The 23,019-nt window shown below is 36.5% G+C and overlaps 2 protein-coding genes across 3 annotated transcripts; one reads left to right on the top strand and one right to left on the bottom strand.

Moving 5' to 3' along the window:
• The first annotated feature begins 109 nt into the window (after positions 1 to 109).
• LOC114874539 (UBA-like domain-containing protein 2) lies at positions 110 to 13,133 on the top strand. Of its 2 annotated transcripts, XM_029183904.2 has the most exons (4): positions 116 to 397; positions 5,026 to 5,100; positions 10,878 to 10,971; positions 11,818 to 13,133. In XM_029183904.2, exons 1-4 carry the CDS (start codon positions 290 to 292, stop codon positions 11,964 to 11,966), a joined length of 426 nt encoding a protein of 141 aa, XP_029039737.1. In that variant the 5' UTR covers positions 116 to 289; the 3' UTR covers positions 11,967 to 13,133. The 2 variants fall into 2 exon arrangements, with proteins under 2 accessions (XP_029039738.1, XP_029039737.1); XM_029183905.2 differs by lacking the exon at positions 5,026 to 5,100 and having other exon boundaries at positions 110 to 397.
• A 1,882-nt stretch (positions 13,134 to 15,015) lies between these two features.
• Positions 15,016 to 22,954, bottom strand: LOC114874533 (1-phosphatidylinositol 3-phosphate 5-kinase). Its single transcript, XM_029183893.2, is given in 15 exon segments — positions 15,016 to 15,666; positions 15,726 to 15,887; positions 15,960 to 16,292; positions 16,604 to 17,154; positions 17,241 to 18,568; positions 18,570 to 19,948; positions 20,017 to 20,287; positions 20,369 to 20,729; positions 20,792 to 21,134; positions 21,213 to 21,427; positions 21,494 to 21,700; positions 21,770 to 22,007; positions 22,080 to 22,269; positions 22,343 to 22,554; positions 22,679 to 22,954. Coding segments are annotated over 15 exon segments (6,105 nt in total). The 5' UTR covers positions 22,794 to 22,954; the 3' UTR covers positions 15,016 to 15,466.
• Between the last annotated feature and the right edge of the window lie 65 nt (positions 22,955 to 23,019).

Raw genomic sequence — 23,019 nt, 5'->3', positions numbered from 1 at the left:
CCCAAACACACGGGAGGCAGCACGCTCGGTCGTGAATAGCTCGTGGCGACGTCACAGCATCTGCGTCCCTTACGTTCCGCGTCCCGCAGTGGCCGTCAACAGTCGGCGATGAGTTTAGTTTTCAAAACAAGAGTCTGGTCGCCACTCGTTGGCCGCACTCGCGTCTAAACGAAAACTTACAATATTATTGGAGACCAGTGATACGAAAGATCGTGAGGTACCCGAGTCTCGTGCGGCCTAGTTTCTTCCGGTGTTTTCGCCTTTCTCGTTAAAACGTGACGAAAAAAAAATGGACACCCTTCGCGAACAGGTGATGATCAATCAGTTCGTGTTGGCTGCAGGTTGTGCCAGGGAGCAAGCGAAACAGTTGCTACAAGCGGCGCATTGGCAGTTCGAGGTAAGAGAATAACTTTCCGCATCTTTTTTCCACCAAACATTGAGAACTTCACTATACTTATGCCCGGTCGCGGCTCGATACTTTCTACGTAAACAAAGGAAGCGAAAATGGCCGACCGCTCGAACGATACTATCGTTGTTTTAACCGTAAAGTACAACGTATCCGTACGGATTAAACGTAAAATAAAACTCGTTTCGATCCGCCCGATCGGTATTCCTCCATCGGTTATCACGAATGTTTGCATTAAAATTCGATTAGCGATTACGATTCGTGACTGTTGATGACCCAGTCGACACATTTACTACCACACAGGATGAAGTCCATTCATAAAAATCGTACGATGTTGCTAAGAGGTTTTGTTCGTTATTGTTGTTACGTGTGGGAATGTTTGTATACAATCAAGATTCTATCGTAGTACATATACGCTATGCGAGTTGCCGTTTGTTTTCGTATACGTATTTATAATTGTATTAAGCTAGAAATCTTAGTTTTAGACTTGGCTTTTATTCACTAACGTCGGTTAAAGCGTGCATTCGTCCTGCGTAAAGTTACGCCGTCTTAAAATAGGGTCACGCGTCTATATTATAACCGATTTCTTCAAACACGCTCTGCAAACAGACTTGGCTAATAACAGTTAAGGACAATGTTGACATCACGTGCGTCAATCGTGGACAATAATTATCTTTTCGGTAGAAGGTTTCCAAGTCTATCGATTAACGAAGAATCGTTCTACTAAAATCATTCTTCGTTACATGTAAATTAGATTACATTTAGCTCGTTCGACATATGGCAAAGTCGTGAGTTACTAACGACCTTATACGCGTCATTCGGCAGGGAACAGGAGCCGTGTCTCAGCATTCGATTAGAAGAAGGTTCGGTTGTTGATTAAAATTGTAAATTACGTTATAAAATAGAACGGGTCATTTATTGATTACCATACGCGATGTAAACAGATTTTGTTGATGCACGAACACGCATACCGGTGAGCGGCAAATTTTCAATCATCTATATTGATCAATTTAAATATAAAGAAACGATTACGGATAAGGTTAGAAATATGCTGTAACTTCATTTTTTCTTCCACCGCTACGCGAAATCAATGAAGTTCGTATTTCTCTGATATACAATACACGGGGAGTATCAATATTCCGCCATTCAGCTATTATTTATTAGTATTATCCGGCTCTTCTTTTGTGAAAGGTTTACATATTTCTGACGGTGGCGTATTTAAAGAGGAAATAGAGCAGGGAAATACCATTCCAATAGCTTCAATGAGAAAAGGTACAATTTTAACTCGGAGCATATATGTTTATCCAGCGACCAGCATTAAATTGATCTATAACAGCTAAATGATAGACGGCGAGATGAAATTGGCTATTATGCGCTACGTTTACTACAGGCCGTACACGATCGCAATGTGAGGTTAGAACAGGGACGGTCGGGTAGGGCAGTCTCTTGGAACAATGCGATACATTGTAATTCAAACAAATCAGGATATGGCATGCCATTTCAATTGCATCATTTAAAAAGTAAAAACCCTGTATCATACAGTAATTGTTAAAATTGTTTCATTGTTAAAAGATGTCAGAAAAGATCAACAGTTTGTAATTGTTTATAATGGAAGCCGGTTGCCGGTGACCCTCGTGGCCGGCCATCGTTGAAATTCTAACCTTAAATAAAACTCGAAATAAGGGGAGAGTCGTGTTATCACGGTAGAACGCGGAGAAGCAAAGGGAGATGAAAATTCAGTCCGTTCGTTGAATTCGGTCTGAAAACTTTCTCTGGCTCGGCTGCTAATGTGTTTAACAACAGATTACGACATAGGTTCTAATGACTACTGGCAAGTCTCTGTGTACGTTATTCCGGTACCTTTCCAGTCTCTCCCTCTCCGTCTGGTGCCCCTCCACCGGTATAAATACACAATACCAGGAGGTGCTTTCACGAGATTATCCAATGAGCGTATAACATCTCTCGATATTGCAAACTAGTTAACCCTTACCTCTTTGATCATATTCTCATACAGTTTAACAATGAAATAGTTGGAAAGTAAAAATCTTTTGTTGAAAAGAAAAAGTAACGCGACCTAATGGGATGATACGATAATATTCGATGGGAATCCATTACGTTTGGATCTAATTGCATAGTTACCAATCAAAAATAGTAACAGGAGCATTGTTATCGTTATCGTAACACCGATCATTGAGACATGCCATTGTTATCGAAGATCCTGTTCAGAGATCAACTTCCAAGCTAGAGAAGCGGCAAGATTACGACGATCCCATTGTGGTGACATCTGGCAAAGTCCATCTGTTCTGTTTTTGTCGCCGTCAGTGTTTCTCATCGTTAACAGGCCAGTACCTTCGTTTCTATTCGACGAAGGTCAGCAAGAACTCTGCTGGACCACGATAATTTAGTCGACGCATTTACGTTTCTTTCGAAGTTCGCGAGCTGAACAGTTTCACGGCTGATATCGTTACGTATTTACGTGTAAATTTTACTTTCAATTGTTTTTTGTTATAAAACAAAGCAGCGATAAATTTTTACATCGATAGTTGGTTCGATAGACCGTTCAAATAACGCGCCGAAAGCGCTCCGCAATTGTGCACTTCTGGCGCGAATTTAGGACCAATCAGAAACGGCGACGTTTCAGGGATGTCCGCGCAGGTCAATGGGATTGATTTTTGAAATGCAATTGTATCGCGTTGTTTCAGGAAATAATTCGTATCGAATAAGGGAAAGTAATATTATTTCAAATGGATATTTCTTATTTTAGTATTAAATTGATCTAGACCCGCGGTATGTTTTGTTTGTAAATAGCGTGACGGGAAACATAAAGGCGCGCGTTTTTAATTGATGCTTTAGGCGATCGGCGCGAAAGTTTACGACCGCAGATCAATGGCTTCGTATGCGCAACGACTTTTAACCATCGACCCAATTTCTACGAAAAATTTGCACACAATTCGTGCTCGATTCACGCGTACACGCGACATTCTTACCGGAGCTTTTTAATGTCATTTCCGAGAAAAACAATCAGGTATTCCTAGAGACTTCGATCGTGTCTCATTTAATTTTCTTCGAAACTGTTGTTCCCCATTTCCAGCAGTACGAGTTCTACATTTCAAGTATATCCACATTGGTTTCATTTAATTTCTAAAAAAGGTACCGAATATCGTTGATAACAAACAGTTGAAATATTTGATTATTCGATAAAACGATCACGGTTTGTGTTGTGTGTGGAAGCTTTCCACGAGCACATCGGTCTCGATTGCCTTGTATTAAGACAATCAGCAAGATTCTTATCGCTATGCTTGTTATACTAATTGAACTATACGTACGTTCATTGTTAAACAATGACTTAAACCCTATTCCTAATTTCACGTGTACTACATCTCGTTTCGAACAAAATCCCTGATCGATTTAGCGTAGAATGGCCCCTCGTTAATTGGGTATCATGGCGGACAGGGTAAGACAAGAATCTAGTGCATTGCAGTTGAACTGCGGTTCATATTGTAGCAACAAAGTATCGAGCCAATGCTTATGCCTGTCTCTGCAGTTAAATATTTCAACATCGTGCTAAGAAAGTCACTAAAGTTTCTACGTGTGCTAATATCTTTAGCTACTGTCCGACACGCGAGCAACGTTCAAAGTAACATTGTTTCACGTACAGTCTTCTATAAAAGTATTTGTCCTCCGCTCATAAGAAGTCTCATGTGACTGCACAGAGGCACGCGGGGGTACTACGCACACATCGACTGACCCCGTACTTTTATACGCGCCTAATTGGCACACGTGACCGCTTCGACCAATCACACGTCACGACTGAAAGTGCGTAAGAGTCGAGGTAGGAGCGCGACCAATCAGATTGCGTATTCACACGGAACTTCTCGCGATTGGTGGATATGGATTACAATTTTATATTTTATTTATGAAATTGCTTCTACTTCCGATATAGGGTTGATTAACTTCTATTAATTGCCTCGATATGCTTCTATCAAAAGATTATAATAAAACTTCCCTTTATACATTTGAAAATTATAAACTGTGAAAAGAATGCTAAAGCTTTGTTGAACGAGAAATAAGAGCGGATGCTTCGTGGAGGATGAAGTTATTCAAGCAGATGCCCATCAACGTCGTCGTACTATTTTTTTTATCAATATTTCCATATTTATAAAGGGCGAGACGCTTAACGTGTTTCCCTCGCGTTAACTTTTAAATAATAAGTCTTTCTTACACTCTGTGTTATACTTGGCGTGAAATAACCATAACAGTTTTCGTCAGGGAAACAAATTTCGCACGTGTAACCATTGATCGATCGATCCATTGAAATTCCGATGAATTTGCATAGATTTCAGCATATTTTCAATGGTAACGATATACTATTGAATCGTGTTTCACCTTGTAACACGATCTTATGAAAGGAACACGGTCGTTAATTACTATTCATCTGTTGATAGAATGTCATAGTAGTAATTTTATGGTTCAATTATTGATAAATGAAATTTATATTTTCTGCGAAAAGCGCTGATTTGTTTTGTGCGTTGTAAAATATTTAAAATAGATCAAGTGGCAAGATACAAATTGTTCCATTTGGCTTACAATTAGCTAATCCCAGTTTTTTTAATTTCCAGACTGCCCTCAGTATTTTCTTCCAAGAAGCAGCGATACCTCCTTGCGCGCAAGGACCTGGTACACATTTCGGCCAAGTAAGTCGACTTGTTACGTTTTTGACAAAGATTATCGGTAGTTCAAATAAAGCTTATCGCAAGTCTTGAATACTGTTCGTATCGAATCGTTCTTGTATTCACACCTGCATACAGTGAGTCGCAAAAGTTACTTACAAGAAATTCATATTTCCTTAAACTTTCAAAAATAATAAATCAATAATAAGAGAGGTAGAATTTAGAAAAATATACACGTAATCTAAAGCTCAATTAATTATTTTATTGAGCCATAATTTTTTTCATCGACTGTAGATGCAGCTATTTTTACCCTATGACGGACAACGTGTTAATAAATTGAGTTTATAGAAGCATATAAAATCATCCATATTATGTAAATGAAGCGTTTGGTCCGTTGATACGATCTAAACGAAAACAGCCTTTAGTGTGCTCTAGTGACATCAGAGTCAAGGTAGGAGAGAAAATCAATTCCGTTGCCTGACCTTTTACAGAATCTCCTCTCTTTTCAAACAGTTTATTATTTTTCACCTTGAGCTTCTTACGTTTAAATCTTTCAGTACGTTATTTAATATTAATTACTATTTGTACTGTCCTCCGCTCATATGTAATCTCGCGAGACGGTACAGGGGTAAAAGAGGATACCCCTTTACTACGCACACATTGAATAACCCCTTACTTATATACGAGCCTAATTAGAACACGTGACCGCTTCGACCAATCACGCGTCGCGACGTAAAGTACGCGTGAGCTGGGGTGGGGCGCGACCAATCAGATCGCGGTATTTTCAATGGGACTTCTCATCGGCGGAGGACAGTACTTTGAAAACTTTTTGCGTTCACTGTAAGTAACTGTTTATCATGAATAAAAACACTCAGGCTTGGTGCGATTACGTTAACGCAGCGTGTTAGATTGAAGATTCTCTTGAAAAATCTGTGGTATCGAGTTATCGGTATCAAATAAACGTCAGACCGTCTAAGGTACACATTGCTGCATCATACCCTTGTACAGATTTAAGCAAGCAGCGTTATCAATGTTGTAATGAAAAAATAAATAAATAATGTTGCACGATGATAATGTTAGGGAGTTTATGATCATAAACGAATTTCGCAAGAACAGACGTAACGGGTTAAAATGAATCACGGTGATTCAATGATACACGGGTGATGCACTTGAAGCGGGAAACTGAAAATAGTGATTTATATTTGAAACAGGATATGAAGAAAGAAACCTCTGAATTAAGGTCAAGGTGATTTTAATATGCGACAATTCACCGTGCTTTCTGGCGTTAACTGGTTCACGCTTATTCTTTTCCTTTCTTTACAAACAAGGAAAAGAAAAACATTGTACGTCGACGCTGATTTTCAATAACGTAACATTTTTTTGAATAACAAATACAGGATTTTTATTCATTTTTCGTGTTATTGTTATTGCATCGACGAGGCAACAATATGTTTATCGGCAGAACATGTTTCGTTACCAAAAGTTCGTTGAAATGTTAATTTATCGTTAATTGAAAAGATACCGCGCGAGTGAATAACAATTACTCATTCTTGTTTTTACATTGACAATGTTTGAAAATGTTTATTACTAAGTTGGAAAGATAAAAGAATGATCGCGGTGCCAAATAGTTGAGACGTTTCAGAAGTACAGATTATAAATAGATCTGTACGCGAGGCTACTGGTGTCTAAATAAACAGACTGAATGTTATTGTAAGTTATAATCTACAGACGAGAGGGAAGTATATATACATATTTCAAAATTGAAATTCATATTCCCAGTCGAATTGGAACTTGAATTTTTACCAAAAAAATAAATTTAATTAGCTGGGCTTCAAGTTCCTAAGGGTCTCTAGGGAATTTTCTTAAACTTTTCCCCCCAGCAAGGAAGTATAGTGCAAAAATATAGGTATCTATATAGGGAAACTTAGTTTCAGAATTCTAGATATAGCAAAATCTTTTAAAATGAAAAATTTTTCGATATAAATATTTCAGACTTAATACCTACCCCGTTACCTTGTACTCTAGTGATAAAACAAAAAATTACTCTGCACCCGAGCGGCTAAACACCTATTTAATAGTTCGAGCATGAAATAACTGAATCACTTAACATATTCACGATTAAGTGGTTTCATGTAAGATTAAATATCGCTTACGGAGATTACATCATTCCAACGTAATACAGAAAGTTATTAAATAGAAATTTCTCACTTGTCTTTGTTAATATACCATGCTTGGTAAAACATGTTGATCCTCGTTGCAAATGCAGACTGGGGATATAGGAACTTTATATCATCCGATGGATGACTAATAAAAACAACTAATTATGTTTCTGGCTTGATTAAACGACTGATATACATTTTAATTGCACAGTGTTGCGTACAACAGGAAATGGAGCCGAATTAAAAATTATCATCACACGTGACGATGGTGTGATCCTATCATGATATCGAAAGTCCTGAAAATAAGGATAGAAAATTGAAAATATTAAAGTTGCAATTTTGATTTTATTATCAGAAAACAGGAAATATCGAGTCTGATTATCAACCTTATCTGTTCTTAAACAACTTTCTTTTCAGTCGATTTTATCAAGATTCTGATAAATAAAAAATAAATAAAAATTAGATTTCTATTAACACAGCGTTAATTAAATTGCAATTATTTTTGTATCATTTCTGTTCCATCTTTTCCATATTCTTTATTGCCTTTCACTCTGAAAATATAAAAAATTTCAATATTTTTATCAAAATATCATCACTCGATATCCTATCTCTGATTTTTTTTTTCCTCGATTAATTTGAGTGGAATGTAAATATATCGTATTTTTTATATCGTCGACTAAATCCTCGAATATAAACAAACTGTTTTCCTTGAAATATTTAATATATTTCGTGTCACATATGTTGGATTATTTTCAATTAACATGCAATATATTCGTCGTTGTTATTATATCGCATCGCGACATCACATCGTAATTAACCCCGATTAACCTTTCATTAAGCTCTTTATCTTTCAGCTTAAAATTTCTACCGCATACATTAAACTATTTTTAGAACAATATAGTATCGTTAATTATATTGTCAATATAGAAATGAAAATTTCTTCAATAAATCACTCCTTTCATTTGATATTTGTTAACACTAAAGATAATGCAAATCACGAAATAAGTATACTGTTAGTGAAAAAAAAAAGAAAATATTGTTATCTATATAGGGATAGTTGTGTCAACAATCGTAAATAATGCAGGCCAGATTATGGTTACATCATTTTGAAAAATTACGAGTCAGATAGGAAGACGAGTTAGATATACGTGATAATAAAATCTTTGTTTTGTTTATTTTTGTGAAAGTGAACTGCTTAAATTCTTAGCTTGTTCTGTAATAAAATACTGTTAAATTAACTTGAATTTAAAAATTCAAATCCAATTAATGTTCACTTTGAGCATTAATACATAATTTTATTTACTGGCTAAACAAAATTTTACTACGATCCACGCCTTTGTTATCACTTTTATGAAATACAAACTATACAGATGTGTAATTATATCGAATTGTTGTGTAAGATTTTGATAAGAATATCAGGAAGTTGATACCGTTGATTTTTAATATCTTCATCATTCGATGCTACTTCATTGATAGATTAAACAAAGTCACTTCTTCTGTAAACAATCTTTATTATTGGAGCGGTTATTTTTTAACCTTCATGATTCCATCATTCATTAAACAATTTACATAGTGATTGAATTTTATAAAGTTCAATATAATTACTCGTGCGCGCTGCAATATTGCGTATCAAATTTTAATTGGTTAATTTCATGCAAGCCGAGTATTAGAATCGCGATAATTTTATCGATTGTAATACTGTTGCCGTGTTACTAAACACGTATTCATTTACTAGAAATCGTATTCGCGCAGGTGTTTTATTTAACGCGATCGTCGATTCATTTACCAAAGAAGAATTGTATTAATTTCACAGTCTGTTTCCGGGCGTTTGTATAATAACGAACCGTTCGGATTAATTAAAAGGCTCGTAAAACTACGTGGCATGACCATGTTGATTCAGCAGAATGAGTTCCTTTCTTAGCTTCTGCCACTTCAGGCTCGAACACTTTTTTCATGTGTGCGTATTTTTTTCTGCTGACAGTCTCAAAAGAATTTTTTTTCTGTCTTGTACATGATAAATTGGTTTTCTTGTACAAGACAAATTTATGAACAGTCCATAACGATGATTAAAATTGTACCAAAATTTTATTGAAGAATGTACAGTGGCGAGCAAAGTAGACTTCCGTACCTAGGGAAAATGGCGTCGCAAGGGAGGAGCTCCTTCAGTATTTGAGGGAAGGAGTACTATCCTCCGCTCGCAAGAAGTCTTGCTAGACGGTAGAGAGTACGAAGGGGTACTACGCACACATTGACCGACCTCCTGCTTTTATATCATCCTATTAGCGACACGTGACCGCTTCGACCAATCATACGTCACGACCGAAAGTACGCGTGAGCTGTGGTGGGGCGCGACCAATCAGATCGCGTGATTTTCAAATTCTCATAGGACTTCTTGTTAGACGAAGACAGTACTTTAGGTTTTATTTAACTGAAGGAAATCTACATTGTAGCCAGGTGTACATATCAGTCGATTTTATTTTCCCTGCTGATATCATGAGAATATTATTCATAAAACCAATTTTATTGACAAGTCAATGATATCTTATCTACGATCGCTGGTTGTATCTCTTTACATTGGCTGCGAGCGTTCTCTTCGGTCCGTATATACTTCAGTTAGCGAACTTCGAAACATTATGAAAGGCAGAGAACCACTGTGGACAGATAGTTGCTAGGCGTGTTACTATTCTCGGTCGGCGGCATTCCGATAAGCCGTGTGCCAAATCTCTATCCGACACTGGACTAACGACAACGTTCAAATTCGAATGTGAAATTCTGGACTTTTTAAGCCATTTTTATTTAAGGGTGCATGCCTAAGGAGGGATAAAAAAAGTATACACCTTAAGGAATTTATTTTCACAAAAATCTATTAATCTGTTTTAATAAATTACTGAAAGTTATGATATATCAATTTACATAAAACAGGAACTTCACATTTTATATGTCTAACTTCTGAAGCTGGGTCAATATGACCCTCTATTTATTGTACAAGGATGAAGGATATTCTGTTTGCATTTCTCTCTGTTTATTTATGCAATCATAGTCGGCTGTCAGCACACGTGCATCTTACACATTGTTACGTTCTGTCCACCTGGTACACCGACATCGCATTCAGAACCGGAAGGTTCGACGACCTTAACAACCGACGCGAGTTCTCTCGCTCGCAGAAAGCTTACTTTTGTTCCTCTCTTTTCACCCACCTTTACCATAGATTTCTATCGCTTCGTTACACAGCTTACGTAAAACGTTCGTTCGTTATTTTTAGCTTAACATAGGAGACCAATGTCTTGGTCTCTTCGTGTATCCGAAATACAAACAGGAAAACGGACGTAACTCTAAGACGATAAAGTCTCTTTAATCGGTCTAGGACAGTTAACTGCTTGAATTAGATGAATGGAGCACGAAATATGGTTTGCTTTTGCCCTTACACGCCAAATCCAGCGTGTAAAAGAAAATTATTTAACTTATCGATTTTTAAAGAAAGAATCTATGTTTACGACTAGAATACAGTCATGCGCCCTAGTCACGACCTAAATAATCTTGCACGCAATGCATAGGGACGTAAACAAACAAATCTATAAGTCAAATACCTCGATGATATGTTACCAGAATTTATAAAGAATATTCTCTTTTTTCTTCTTCTAGATAACGCCGTGTAATACACCAGCCACCCCACCAAATTTTCCTGACGCGCTTTTAGCCTTCTCGAAAATGTCTGCGGGCGACAAAACTCCTTCGGGTAAGTCCCATTTTACTATCATCATTTTTATGTGAGCTGTTTTACTTGAGCCGAGTGTATCAAGTTCTAAGTATTTAAATGTGTTTTAACGCTTGGATGCCTGTATCACGTATTCATGAATTCTGATTACTTTATTAAATACTAATAACAATTCAATGTTTTCAATTTCAAAAAGCGATTTTCTTCTAATTGATCGAATAATTTTAATGAAAATAAGAATAGGAAAATGATAATAATTACTTTCAAATATTTGATTTTTAATATTCCATTCATTGAGTATAACCGTATCGAGTGCGCATGCGCGGCCAGAGCAATATGATTGGACGCAAAGCCTTCTCCCGCTCCTCCTCGTTCTTTGTTCAGGGTATATATAGCGTACAATTTTATACCCCCTTTCAGTATGTTACCTGATGTTTCGTCACGCCAGAATGCACCTTTAACCAGTTTGAAATAAACTCTAACATTAACAATTATTATTTTTAATTGTATCAGGGACCATTTCTATCCTTATCCATGCCTCCAATTTTTCTGTACACCGTAAAAATTCAGTCGTTAGCCTTTATAAAATCATGCTTATTAGGCTTAACGATATCATCAATTTTGCATCAATTAGATATCGATAATCAATAAACGACACCTCCAGTTCGATGCACGAAGAAAGAAAATCACCTTTCCCTTACGCCTTCCCATGATGCAACTGTATCGCATGGATGCTTGAAAACCACTAACGCTTGCAAAATGTTATCAAAGAAGAAGAGCAACTAGGATGTAGTTTATCGTCGTTCGTCACAGCAGAATGAAAGGGATTACGTCGGTATAAACAAGAAATTCGTTCTGCTATTACAGGAATGTCGCCGAGCCAAAATGGATTGCATCAGAATTCGATGCAGACGGGGACCGCGGCGCAACACCATGGGGGACGGTGTAGCGTGACTGGGAACGCGCAACAGCAAACGCAAAGTCAACAATTAGGGCTAGGAGAGCCACAGAGATAAAAGAAACTGGTTATTCGGCGGCCCGTGCTCAAGATCCCGAGGTCGCACAAGATGCACGTAAACGGTGTTTGAAACAGGAGGCATGGTTTAAACGATCGAATTGCTCCCAGGGTTGTACACTGTGCGCCGCGACCGGTTATTATTCGATATTCGCGGGCCTCGTGTATTCTCTCATCCCTAGAAGGACGCATGGATTTTCCTGAAAAAAACGTGCGCGGAGAAAAAAAAACACCCAGATTTATTTAGCGCCCGTGTAGAAGAAACAATCTCTGTTTAGAGATCCAATCATTAATTGAATCACACACGGTATACGTGGATCTCTAGAATAGCCGGATACGACCCTCGATTGTTTATTCTCGTTATTCTTTGATGGTATATCGATATCGAACCGAACGTCGATCATGGATCTAGCCTGTCGAACCTCTCGAATACTCTCTTCTTCCGTCGGATAATACAGGTCAGAGGTTATGCGTGAAAACGATAGAGGGAGTGAGAGGAAGACAGCTGAGGTTATACAAAGACTATTTCTTATTTTTTTTTTTCTCTCCTTTATAAATGTGCTGTTGGGACGGTAGTTCCTATGATTATGAAAGACAGCGATACTCCTTAGCGCTTATAAAATTAGTATGCGTCCAGAATGCCGCTTGATGTAAATGAGTAGCGAGAAGCCTCCTCCACCGTCCCGGGTATCTTCCTTGTTGTTTCTCGATCTACAGACTCGCGGCTAAATAGGAAACGTGTGTGCGGTCCGTGAATCGCGGAAGTCAATGAAAAATTGAATATCGCTTCCACATCATAGTACAAAAAAAATTGCCAGCACTGGATAAGCGCTCAGCCAAGAACACTAGTTTCTCATTTATTTTTTCTTTCTTTCCTCATAGCTAAATGATGAACATTATGAAATGAATTTCGATTTTACTTGACCGCGAGTCACTTGGCTTTTTTGGGAAACGATTGAGCTTGATCGAGAAAGAGAGAGATTTACGTAGAAATCTGAGTTTGTCGGTATTGTTTTGTTGGGAAAACAAAATTTATTATTCATCCTCGAACGAAACGAGCGATGAATGAAAATACGAGGCTAATTATAATAAATGCGGAATTACAATGAATTGTTGTGTAAAAATATGTAAAAAGAAATTTACTGATTATGCAATGTCTACATAAGTATTTATGTAATGTTATTCGAATAACTATACATTTCAAAAATCCTTTCTACAGAGAAATTACTTGCTCAGGTAATATCCAGTGTAGGTTATTTTTTTCTACAGGAAAAAATCAAGCAGTGGAGCTACGTTTAGATGAGCTGTTTCATTGTCAATTGAATTTACAAATAGGAATATGAATAGATACATATTTCATACTGTTTCACAAAAAAAAAAATCTTATACGGCAGCTCGTGTAATTTATCAGGACAGTATATATATATATATATATAATAAAAATGTGTTTCATTTAATCATTATTATAGTATAGCGATCAATAATGCATCACTAAAGTTTAGCTTCATTTTCACATAAACAATTTATTTCCTACGACAGCGTATTTAATTTTGCGATACATCTATGACTTGTAATTAGTTGAAATGGATAAAAGAAATTTCATTGTCTAAAAAGTTATATTTAAAGTTTAATTAACTAGTCACAATGTGCAGATTTCTTACTTGCAGTGGTGTTTTTTTTTTCTGGGGCACCCCTAGGGAATGACGCAAATTGGACTTGCGTAAACGTGCCAGCACCAAACGCTTGTTTCCATGAAATGGCAACACTTGCGAGGAATTTGAAAATTTATTTTATAATATCTATAGCAAGGCCAAAGTGCCCCTAGTTCGGTCTTTAGTCTGTTGACAGCAGACGTAAATTTCCCCAGATTCTCCCAGAATCTTGAGTCGTAGCGAGTGTACGCGAGTGGGTCGTCGTTAATGAACTCGAACATTATCACAGTTGTCATAGAAGTCGAAGATAATCCCAATTCTGCGTGATTTTCGTAAGTAAAGTTAAAAAGCAATTTCTAATTTTGGTAGTGTTGTCACAGCGTCTGGGAATTTGTGTAGGAAACGATCATCAACGACGATGGTTCCCTTCCGTATCCCTAGCGTTGCATAGACCGCTTTCCCGCGGTTCATGTTTTATTGTGATAGTTGTTTTAATTATGCTGATTCGTTTGAGCTAAAAGTTTTGAGCATAGAAATTAGAAAGAGATGACAAGTACATCTTACATCACTGAGGTCAATTTCCCGTTGTTCTTTAAATATACTGGCGTCTTGCCATTGGTATCCAGGGTTATAATTCACGCTAGAATTCCGGATACAAACAATATTCATGAAATATGGCGTTGAAGTCTTGGCCATACCTCGTGAATAGACTCGAATCGATAGTTGATACGATTTGTCTCTATAAATCGTCATTTTGTTTCGGATAATTGTTTTCGAAAATTAATAAAAGATTTTTCGAGTCCACGAGGTAGTGTTTTGTATCTGGTATACAGTGATGTAGCGAGCGGTAAGATAGTCCGGGATCGGGAAAATTTCAGGATGTAACTTGTTAAGTTTAAGGACGGTTAGAATTATAATCTTGACAAATGTGAGAAACGTTATGATCGATATAATTTTTAAAGATGAAATAGTTCAGATATTTGAGTTTCGCTGCAACTTCATTGTGCGTTCATTTATGTAAATATGATCAGAAATAATGTCATATAAAAATCGATATGACAAAATGTTTTTTTTTTTTAGTAAGGTATACGCTTTAATATCATTTTTTTGTTTGTATCGTATAGACTAGTGTTCCGTAATTTATTTACCACGAAATATACTTGATACATTATACTTTGTTCTCATGAATGTAAAATTGAAAGGTAAACGACTTATTGAAATTACAATAAGCATAACGCGATATTCTGTTTTTGAATTCGAATACAAATTCCGGAACACTGATCTAAACTATCATGAAAATATTATTATGTTAAAGCTCTTATTATTATTATTATTGTTTATTTGACTATCAATAATAATAAATAACGTTCATGTACATAATTCTAAATAAAACATAAATAATGGTGCTTTCATAGACTTTTATATAATTTCATGTGACTCTCATTCACGCCCTTTGTACATCGAACTTGAAGAGAGACTTGCTTATGAACTTTTAATACAAACTTATTATGTACATGTAATACAATAATCGATGAGCTAATGAATACAAATACAAATGATGTAATGTAAACGTTATATAGTTACAGAAATGATGAAAAAACTAAAACTGTACAACGAGTCCTTTCGTTACGATAATGGTAACTTCCATTTCATCACTTCTTCTTTTGTTTCATTACAAAAATGTAACAAAGCACTAATAATTCCCTACAATATTAATACACATCACATGTTTATATGCAACATTGCTTGTTACATTTGTGTCAGTTGCATAGAAAATATATGTACAATATATTTAGTATATAATATTTGTGGAAAAAATTGAAAATCTCACTACTAAAAATCATGTCTTTCATGATGTTTCTACACCTCTACCTAAACCAGACCATCTATCTGGTACCGGTAAGAAATATCGATGCATAGCAGCTATGAAACGTGCACGATATTCTTCCGGTGATATTATCGTTGGTAACTTTCCCTGGCCACCTAATATGCCTGATTTCTTTACCATTGTTTCTAATTTCTTGTCCCAAGTGAACGTTCGTATATAGTCTGCAATTGCAATAATTCATTTGACATTCCATACTGAAATATATAATTCCATAACTTACCTATTATGCCTAGAACGAGCTCGTCCGAGTTTGGTTCCAAACCTACTAATAAAGAGTAATCCATCACAGAATTATCAGCCAGGAATTTTGTGTCCTGTTCGATGGCTCTGTTTAAAACTGCTTTGGAATGTGATCTGATATAGAGCGGCGAATCACAGCTCACTGAAAATGTATCTCGTTTTTAGAACGGGGGAAAAGAATTTGCGCACAAATCAGCATCAATGTTGTACCTACTGTTCAATAAGTTTTCATCCAATAATACCAGTTCTCCTTCGTGACATGTATCCTCAGGATTAACAAGCCGATTCCTCACCGATCCTTTCAAATCAAACTTGTCTGTTATTGTTCTTTTATAAAATAAATTTTCCATCACTAGAACACTAGTGCGAAGCGCTGCGTTTGTCGTATTATTTTTAAAAGATACTCTGTAAACGCCGACTATCTTTCCCAACAGCGTTGGCTGTTTAGTTTGTTGGCATTTTTCCATATAGGAGAAATAATTTGGTGCAAAATCAAGAAATATTTGCATTTCTAGTCGAGACATCTCCTTTATGATGAACCTGTCGTCTGTTATACAAAGAGATATTTTAGCAAAGTTAACATTTAGCAGTTTGTGTAATTTTAGCGGAGGGAGAGAGGGTTTCGCCTCCCCGGACACCTTTGGTTCGGGCCGGGGACCGCTAGGTGGCGGCGAGATAATCAGTGTTCTCGCTGGCGGTCGCCCAGCATGCAGTTCAAATGTTAAATGTTTCGAATTGCGGTATAATAGGTGTCTGGGGCAGGGATCGTCTGTTCTCAGCCCCGGGTCTGACAGACGCTCCCAAGACGAAACGCATTTTTCTCCCCTCTCCTACAATATTCATATAATAATTTAATACCTCGACTTTTACAAAACGTGCTTCCACTTTTTCCACCCCTTGCAGCCCACTGCACGCTTCGGCTCATGCTTCTGGTAAAACCATCTTCTCCGCATGGTAAAACGTTTTCTCTAAAAGCAGCAAATTGTGCAGCAAAATATATTCTACAGTAAAAATTTGTTGTCGCGTCATTGAATTGTACTTCAATGTAGTTCTGTTGCTTCGCCGTTTTCTTATCTTCATCGATCTCCGCAACTGTCGATGGATTTGGCATATTAGAATCCACAGTTGAAACACTTTTATCTGAATCTATAGGAGTCGCAGAATTTGGACTATTCCCACGGAAAAATGATAGAACGGACGGTCGTTTAAATTCTCCTGATTGTGTTATATCAGTAAAATTCTCCTTATTGTCCGGAAATTTTCGTTTAATCAACGGACTAGGATTTAGATCAGGCCCTTTTGTTGAACGCATCAACTCGTGCAATGCATGTTTGTAGTCGTGTGAATCAAGTGCATATGCAATTATAGATGAAGGCTCTGATTCGTATACCACTATAGGTACAACCGACCTGTAAAAAAATATCCCTGTTTATTTTGATGATCTTTAGATCATCTGCAATTATTGATTAGAATATGAAAATTATATTAATCATACCCAAGTGGAAGTAAGTGGTGTTCTAAATTTCCCAATGGATTAGCTATTGGCTGAGCTACAGAAACCGATGGTAACAATTGTGATAAAATCGTTTTCTTCTTTTTCTTTTTATCCGGCACATCGTCTAACGCAACAGGTAACACATCAGAGTGTGATCTTTGATGCATCTTTGGAGATCCCTGAACAACAATTTCTTCAGGAATATTACTTTCCAGAACTTCATTGTCCGAGCTTTCTAAACCTTCGATTCCCTGCAAATCGTGTTGCGCTGCTGCAATAGCATCGATAGCATTGTAATCAGCTGACATAGGACTTAGATCTTCAAGTTGCGATTCCGACGCGGTGTCTTCGGTTATATACCCATCTGTATCGATTATGCTATTGCTACCAGCGGTCAAAGATCGTTCGGTAAAACGTCGTGGTCTTTCGTCCTTCTTTTTAACAGACATTTCCAATATCTTTGCGTTCCAGTTGAACACAACCTCTGATATCAGTCGTTTCAAAATCACAATTCCATCCTCTATTCTGAACATCAAAGCTTGCACCTGTTTTTCAGATACCTTACCTTCAAGCTTTTTATTCTCCAACGTTGGAGATGTCAGTTTCAATTGAATCTCTTCAATTTTGTTCTTGAAATATTGCTGATCTTTAGTTAACTGCTGTTTCACAGCATTCAAATTATCCGCATCAATTTGTAAAGTTAACAGTTTCTCTCGTATTGAGGAGAACACTTCGTCTCCTTTTAACGCTATACTCTTCATCTCTTCTATCACATCGGCGTGCTGTTTCGGATCATACACGATATTTATCAAGGGAGGCGGTAAAGAGATCTCCCATTGCGATATTCTTGTGTACTTAAATACGGCCAGCATATTTTTCTTTGTAAAATATTGATAGTGATCGTGATGAAGCGAATGTTGACAACTATCTGTACCACGTCTTGTATAAGCACTACCATGGAAACGTAATTCTAGATATTTGGCAAAGGATAAAGACCAAGTGTCGTCTGACATCGGTACCACCGGTGAGACGCTTTTACATTTCATACACTTGCTCCACATTAATATTTGATTTGCGTTCTCTTGAGAAAAAGGCTCGGTGCTCATTTCGCTTAAGCTAATATGTATGCATCCACCGTCGTGGGCGAATCGCCGAACATGCTGAGCAATTTGTGCCCGACATGCCTGAGCAGGACACTTGTATTCAGAAGTCAAACAGTATCGTTCCAAAAAACGTCCCAGGGCAATGTCGTTCCTTCCATATAAATCCATATTGACTACCCATGGATTCACACAAAACGCTGGTGTATCGTTACCGGTATGGGAAAAAACTGCAAAATAATACGGATAAACGTTGATGGCTCGCAGGATCCAAACAATCAGGCCATACCGGAGTTTGATCGTTAATTTCAGACTGCATTATAATCTGCTGTTTGTCGGATAAAACGTTATTCGTTGGATACAATCTACTACCACATGCTCTAAAATTAGCTAATAACGCTTGTACTTCTTGACTATCAACGTCGGTAGTTAATCTCGCTTGAACAAACGGATGCTGAGGCTTTAATTTTAATTTCAATAATGGATTTTCTATTCTCGATTCTATCGACATGTTAGTCGCTTTAATCTCTTTCACTTTATCCACGAATTGGACAGAATAAAAGATTTCTCTTGGAAAGAAACTTCGCAACACGCAGTTCCTTCCTGTCTCTGTTTCCAAATACGGCACAGAAAATTTTAAATAAGGCGAAACACTTAATATAGTTCCTTCAAGTGCTTTCTTAAATTTGTTTAATAGCGGTAAATCGGCAACGCTTAAATGTTGACCGTTCGGACTAGTTTGACTGAAGACATCTTCGTCGCCTTCGTTTAAATACTGATGCAACGGATCGCTATGATCGCATATGGATTCTCCATAGATACGTTTCTCTTCCGAGGAAGCTTTATCTTTTATCCTCAATCTCTCAAATTCTTCTTTAGCATTTTTATTTTTCTCGTTAGCTTTACTTCCAAACAATTCAATTGTACTATTTGGATCTTCGCTGCTATCTATTCCAAGTCCAGTAGTATTATTTGGGCCATCGTTATTGATCGACGCGTTACTTGCTACGTTATCCTCTGTACTTTTTGTACAAATCACAGAAGTTTTCGTTTTAGGCTTAAATAATTTCAAAGTATCGTAAGGATCAGCATCTTCAGACAGTATGGAAGATATTTGTTTAACAGAATTTGAATTTAATATATTTTCAGTACAAGTCTGATCTGATACTGTATCTTTTACTGGTACGTTTTCATTACCTGAAATCTCTATTTCTATACTTTGTTTACCGTTTGATATATTCTCAGAATCTTCCTGAATTTTTGTTACTTTCAAAATTTCTGTACTATCCGTATACTCTTTATGAGTCGACGATGAATCATTAACTTCGTTGCTTTTAGTATGCACTATTTTGTTGATTTTTTCAAAATCTTCGGTATCTTTGTTTAACGTTTCATCTAAGAATGAATTATCTTTAGGCGATGGTGGTCTAGCAAATTCATCCATAAGAAATGATTTTTCAAGACGCCAAGAATAAGCAGCAAATATCATCGTCGAAGTTACGTTCTTTACTTTTTTTAATTCTGGTTGAGAACCACCTCGCAACAAGATTGTAGCTCCTAGATGTGGGTTTGCACATCCCTCAAAATACATCAATGTTTTGATACCATCTGGAAGGTAGAAATTTAGATGGTTAAAAATTAAAAATTTACACAAATTCAGATCTTTCGTTACTCACTTTTCTCGCTTGAAAAATTTCGTAAATAGAATTTTTTACATGTACCAAGCATGTATCTAGCACTTATATGTGCATCGATAGTGTTCACAATATTAGCACCGGTACACCGTGCAACCCTTTCGAGAACGCTAAGTTTTACGTTTAAAACAAGCGTTACTCCACATTCTCTAAGTCTATCTTGTGCTAATCTTGATACAGAGCGATGTACGAGCACAACATCTGGACCAAGTGCAGTAATTCTAGCCACTGTATGACCTAAATACTCGTTCTCCTTTAAATTAAATATTTTTTTTTATGATACAAAGTGATAATATCGACATTTCTAATATGTGTTAAATAATTTTTATCATACTTGTAACATCACCGGCTCCAAACTTAGTAGCTTCCCTTCTACACGTTGATACATAAGTCCACACTGAAGTAATAAAATTTTTGGATGAGCTATCATTGCGTTCATTCCTCTGTGTGCAACATTTTTCGTACAAACTACACCAGACACAATTTCACAATCATCTCTACCTCCACCTGGACATTTCTTTATTTGTACATATTGTCGAATATCTAAATCATCGACATTATGATTTAAATCTGGTCTAACGTGATCAATAATTTGATGAGCAATAGGAAGTATCACTTCCGACCAGCTCTGCGATAAACCTTCTTTATTAAGAAGTTGTTTGATTAATGAATCTTCGTGTTGTTTGTATGCTGATCTGTAATTATATATCTCGTTAATTACGACTATATATGTTATTTTATTGTGTACGATACTTACGTTAAGCATTCATAAGCATGAAGTTCTCCGAATACAGTTCTCAGATTTGTTGCTTTGTGCCAACCACCTTTTTCTTTAAATTCTTGTACTTGCAATGTATCGTTTAGAAGATCATCGGCAATTTTTAAATTACATTTATGCGATTTTACTGTGATTTCTTTCTGTTCGATTACACCATCACTGCTATTTACGGAAATTGTCGTTAAATCTTCCGACGTGGGTCTTTTCAATGTAACAGTGGACGCTTCCAAGTTTAAATCTAAATAGAAACTTGAACTAGAAGATGGTAAACGTCCAGTGCCTTGTTGCATGGAATTTGAAGGTTTTGTTTCACTTTCAGAATCTGAAATTTATATGCAGCAATAGATTATCTCGTATATATTAGAAAATAAAGTTGTAAAATGAATGCATTAGATTATACCAGTGGTTGAATCGTGTTGCGGAATTGTCTTTACCCATGCAGGTTCTTGGGCATCACATGTGTTCTGAGTTTCAGTCAACAAATCCATAGTTTGTATATGTTGCAATTTCACTGGTTTAAATACAGTCGCTGTGTCGCTAAATACATTGTCAGTAACTACTGGTTCAATGAAACCTGCTTCTAATAATGCCTGCCCAATAGCAGTAGCCTGCACACTGCAAAATATTAAGTATTAATATTTTCTTTGATAGGTGTATATTTTTTATACCAATCATTTATACCGAGTGGCTGCCTTGTTTTGTGCTATCATCCAGTTCACTAATTCATTAGCTAAAAAGCAGTTGTGATAACTTTTCAGTCTAATTCTGTGCGTCTGTAGGAGAATTGCTTGACTTGATCTAAACAGCTCTTCATAAATCATTCTCAAAGAGGCGGAATTTTGTAAAGCAATAGACCGTTCCTGGGATGTCAGATAACTAGTTGCCGACCTAAAAAGTATATTTATAAAATAATCGCATATTTAAACAGTCGGATGTGAAATAGGTATAAAGCAATACCGTCCAATAGCATATTTTTCTTCCATGTATCCAACACTTGGCTTCCTGCAAATTGAAGTATCATCCTCTACAGATTCATTTGCATTTTTCTGAGTTATAGGCGGTGAATCACTTCCATATTTAACTTGGAGATCTTCTTGTAACGCTTTTAAATCTGCTGATAGGTCACTCCTCATGTCTGATGATTGTAAATAAGATAAAACTACCTTACAGCAATACGTACAAACTCTAAGATCTCCTGTAATATAAATTTATTTAATACAACATACAGAAATGACCCATAATAAATATGCATCTATTGCTTCCATACCAGTGCATCCCATAATCTTTCCAGGTATCTGATCGCAACAACATTTTGAACAAAATATTTGACCACAAACGCGACAGTGATGCCTTCTACGAAATGTTGTAAACCGTTCACCGCATTCGTAACACTGTTTGCTCACATTATCCGGCATCCAATAACTTCTTAACTGAGAATCTTTGTATGAACGTAAATTCTAAACATAATTGATAATATAGTTGATTTGAATAATTTACATTGTTCATATAATACGTAGGAAAATTTCTTACATTGCTTTTTAAAGCTACAATGTTACTAATGCGTTTTAAAACATTTGGTAAACTTCTGCCTTCGCGAGTATCCAATGGAAAGTTCATCATGCTTGAGCTATCATCTTCAGGTGTTTTTTCTGTACTTTCTGATTGCTTCCATGACTCAGAATCAGAGGAGCTTTGCTCCTCGTTAGTAGAAGAAATTGTAGAATCGTCAACATTTTGTGAACCTAAAGAAAAGATGTTTATATAGGATATTTACCATGTCTGTATACAATAATAATAATAAACGAATAACAAAAGTATTATAAATGAGTATTAGAATTAAAGCACAGTAAGAAAAGTAATACTTACTTCTAGTGAAGCTAAAAAATTTTGAAAATAAGGAAGCCACAACTGGTTGACTTTCCTCGGGGCTTAACGGAGCAAACTCCGTAAGTTTGGATGGTGAATTCATATTCTTATTCATATTGTCCGATGCTATCTTCCTCTAAACATTTTTAACATAAAGTGTTCACAAGCTACTGTTTCTGCACCTGCGCTGACGAATACACACGGGGAGAAATGTTTTTGACAGGGATGTCAGATTATCGCGTTTATTTTATTTTGATATGCTTGAGATAACTGCAGATGGCAGCGCATACACGGTACGGGTTGATAGAAATGTTTTAGGCTATGTTGGTATTTCAGATTAA

Source organism: Osmia bicornis, chromosome 6, assembly GCF_907164935.1.
Source record: "Osmia bicornis bicornis chromosome 6, iOsmBic2.1, whole genome shotgun sequence".
Lineage (NCBI taxonomy): Eukaryota > Metazoa > Arthropoda > Insecta > Hymenoptera > Megachilidae > Osmia > Osmia bicornis.
Note: the sequence above shows the minus strand (reverse complement) of the source record. Positions and strands in the feature narration are given on the sequence as shown.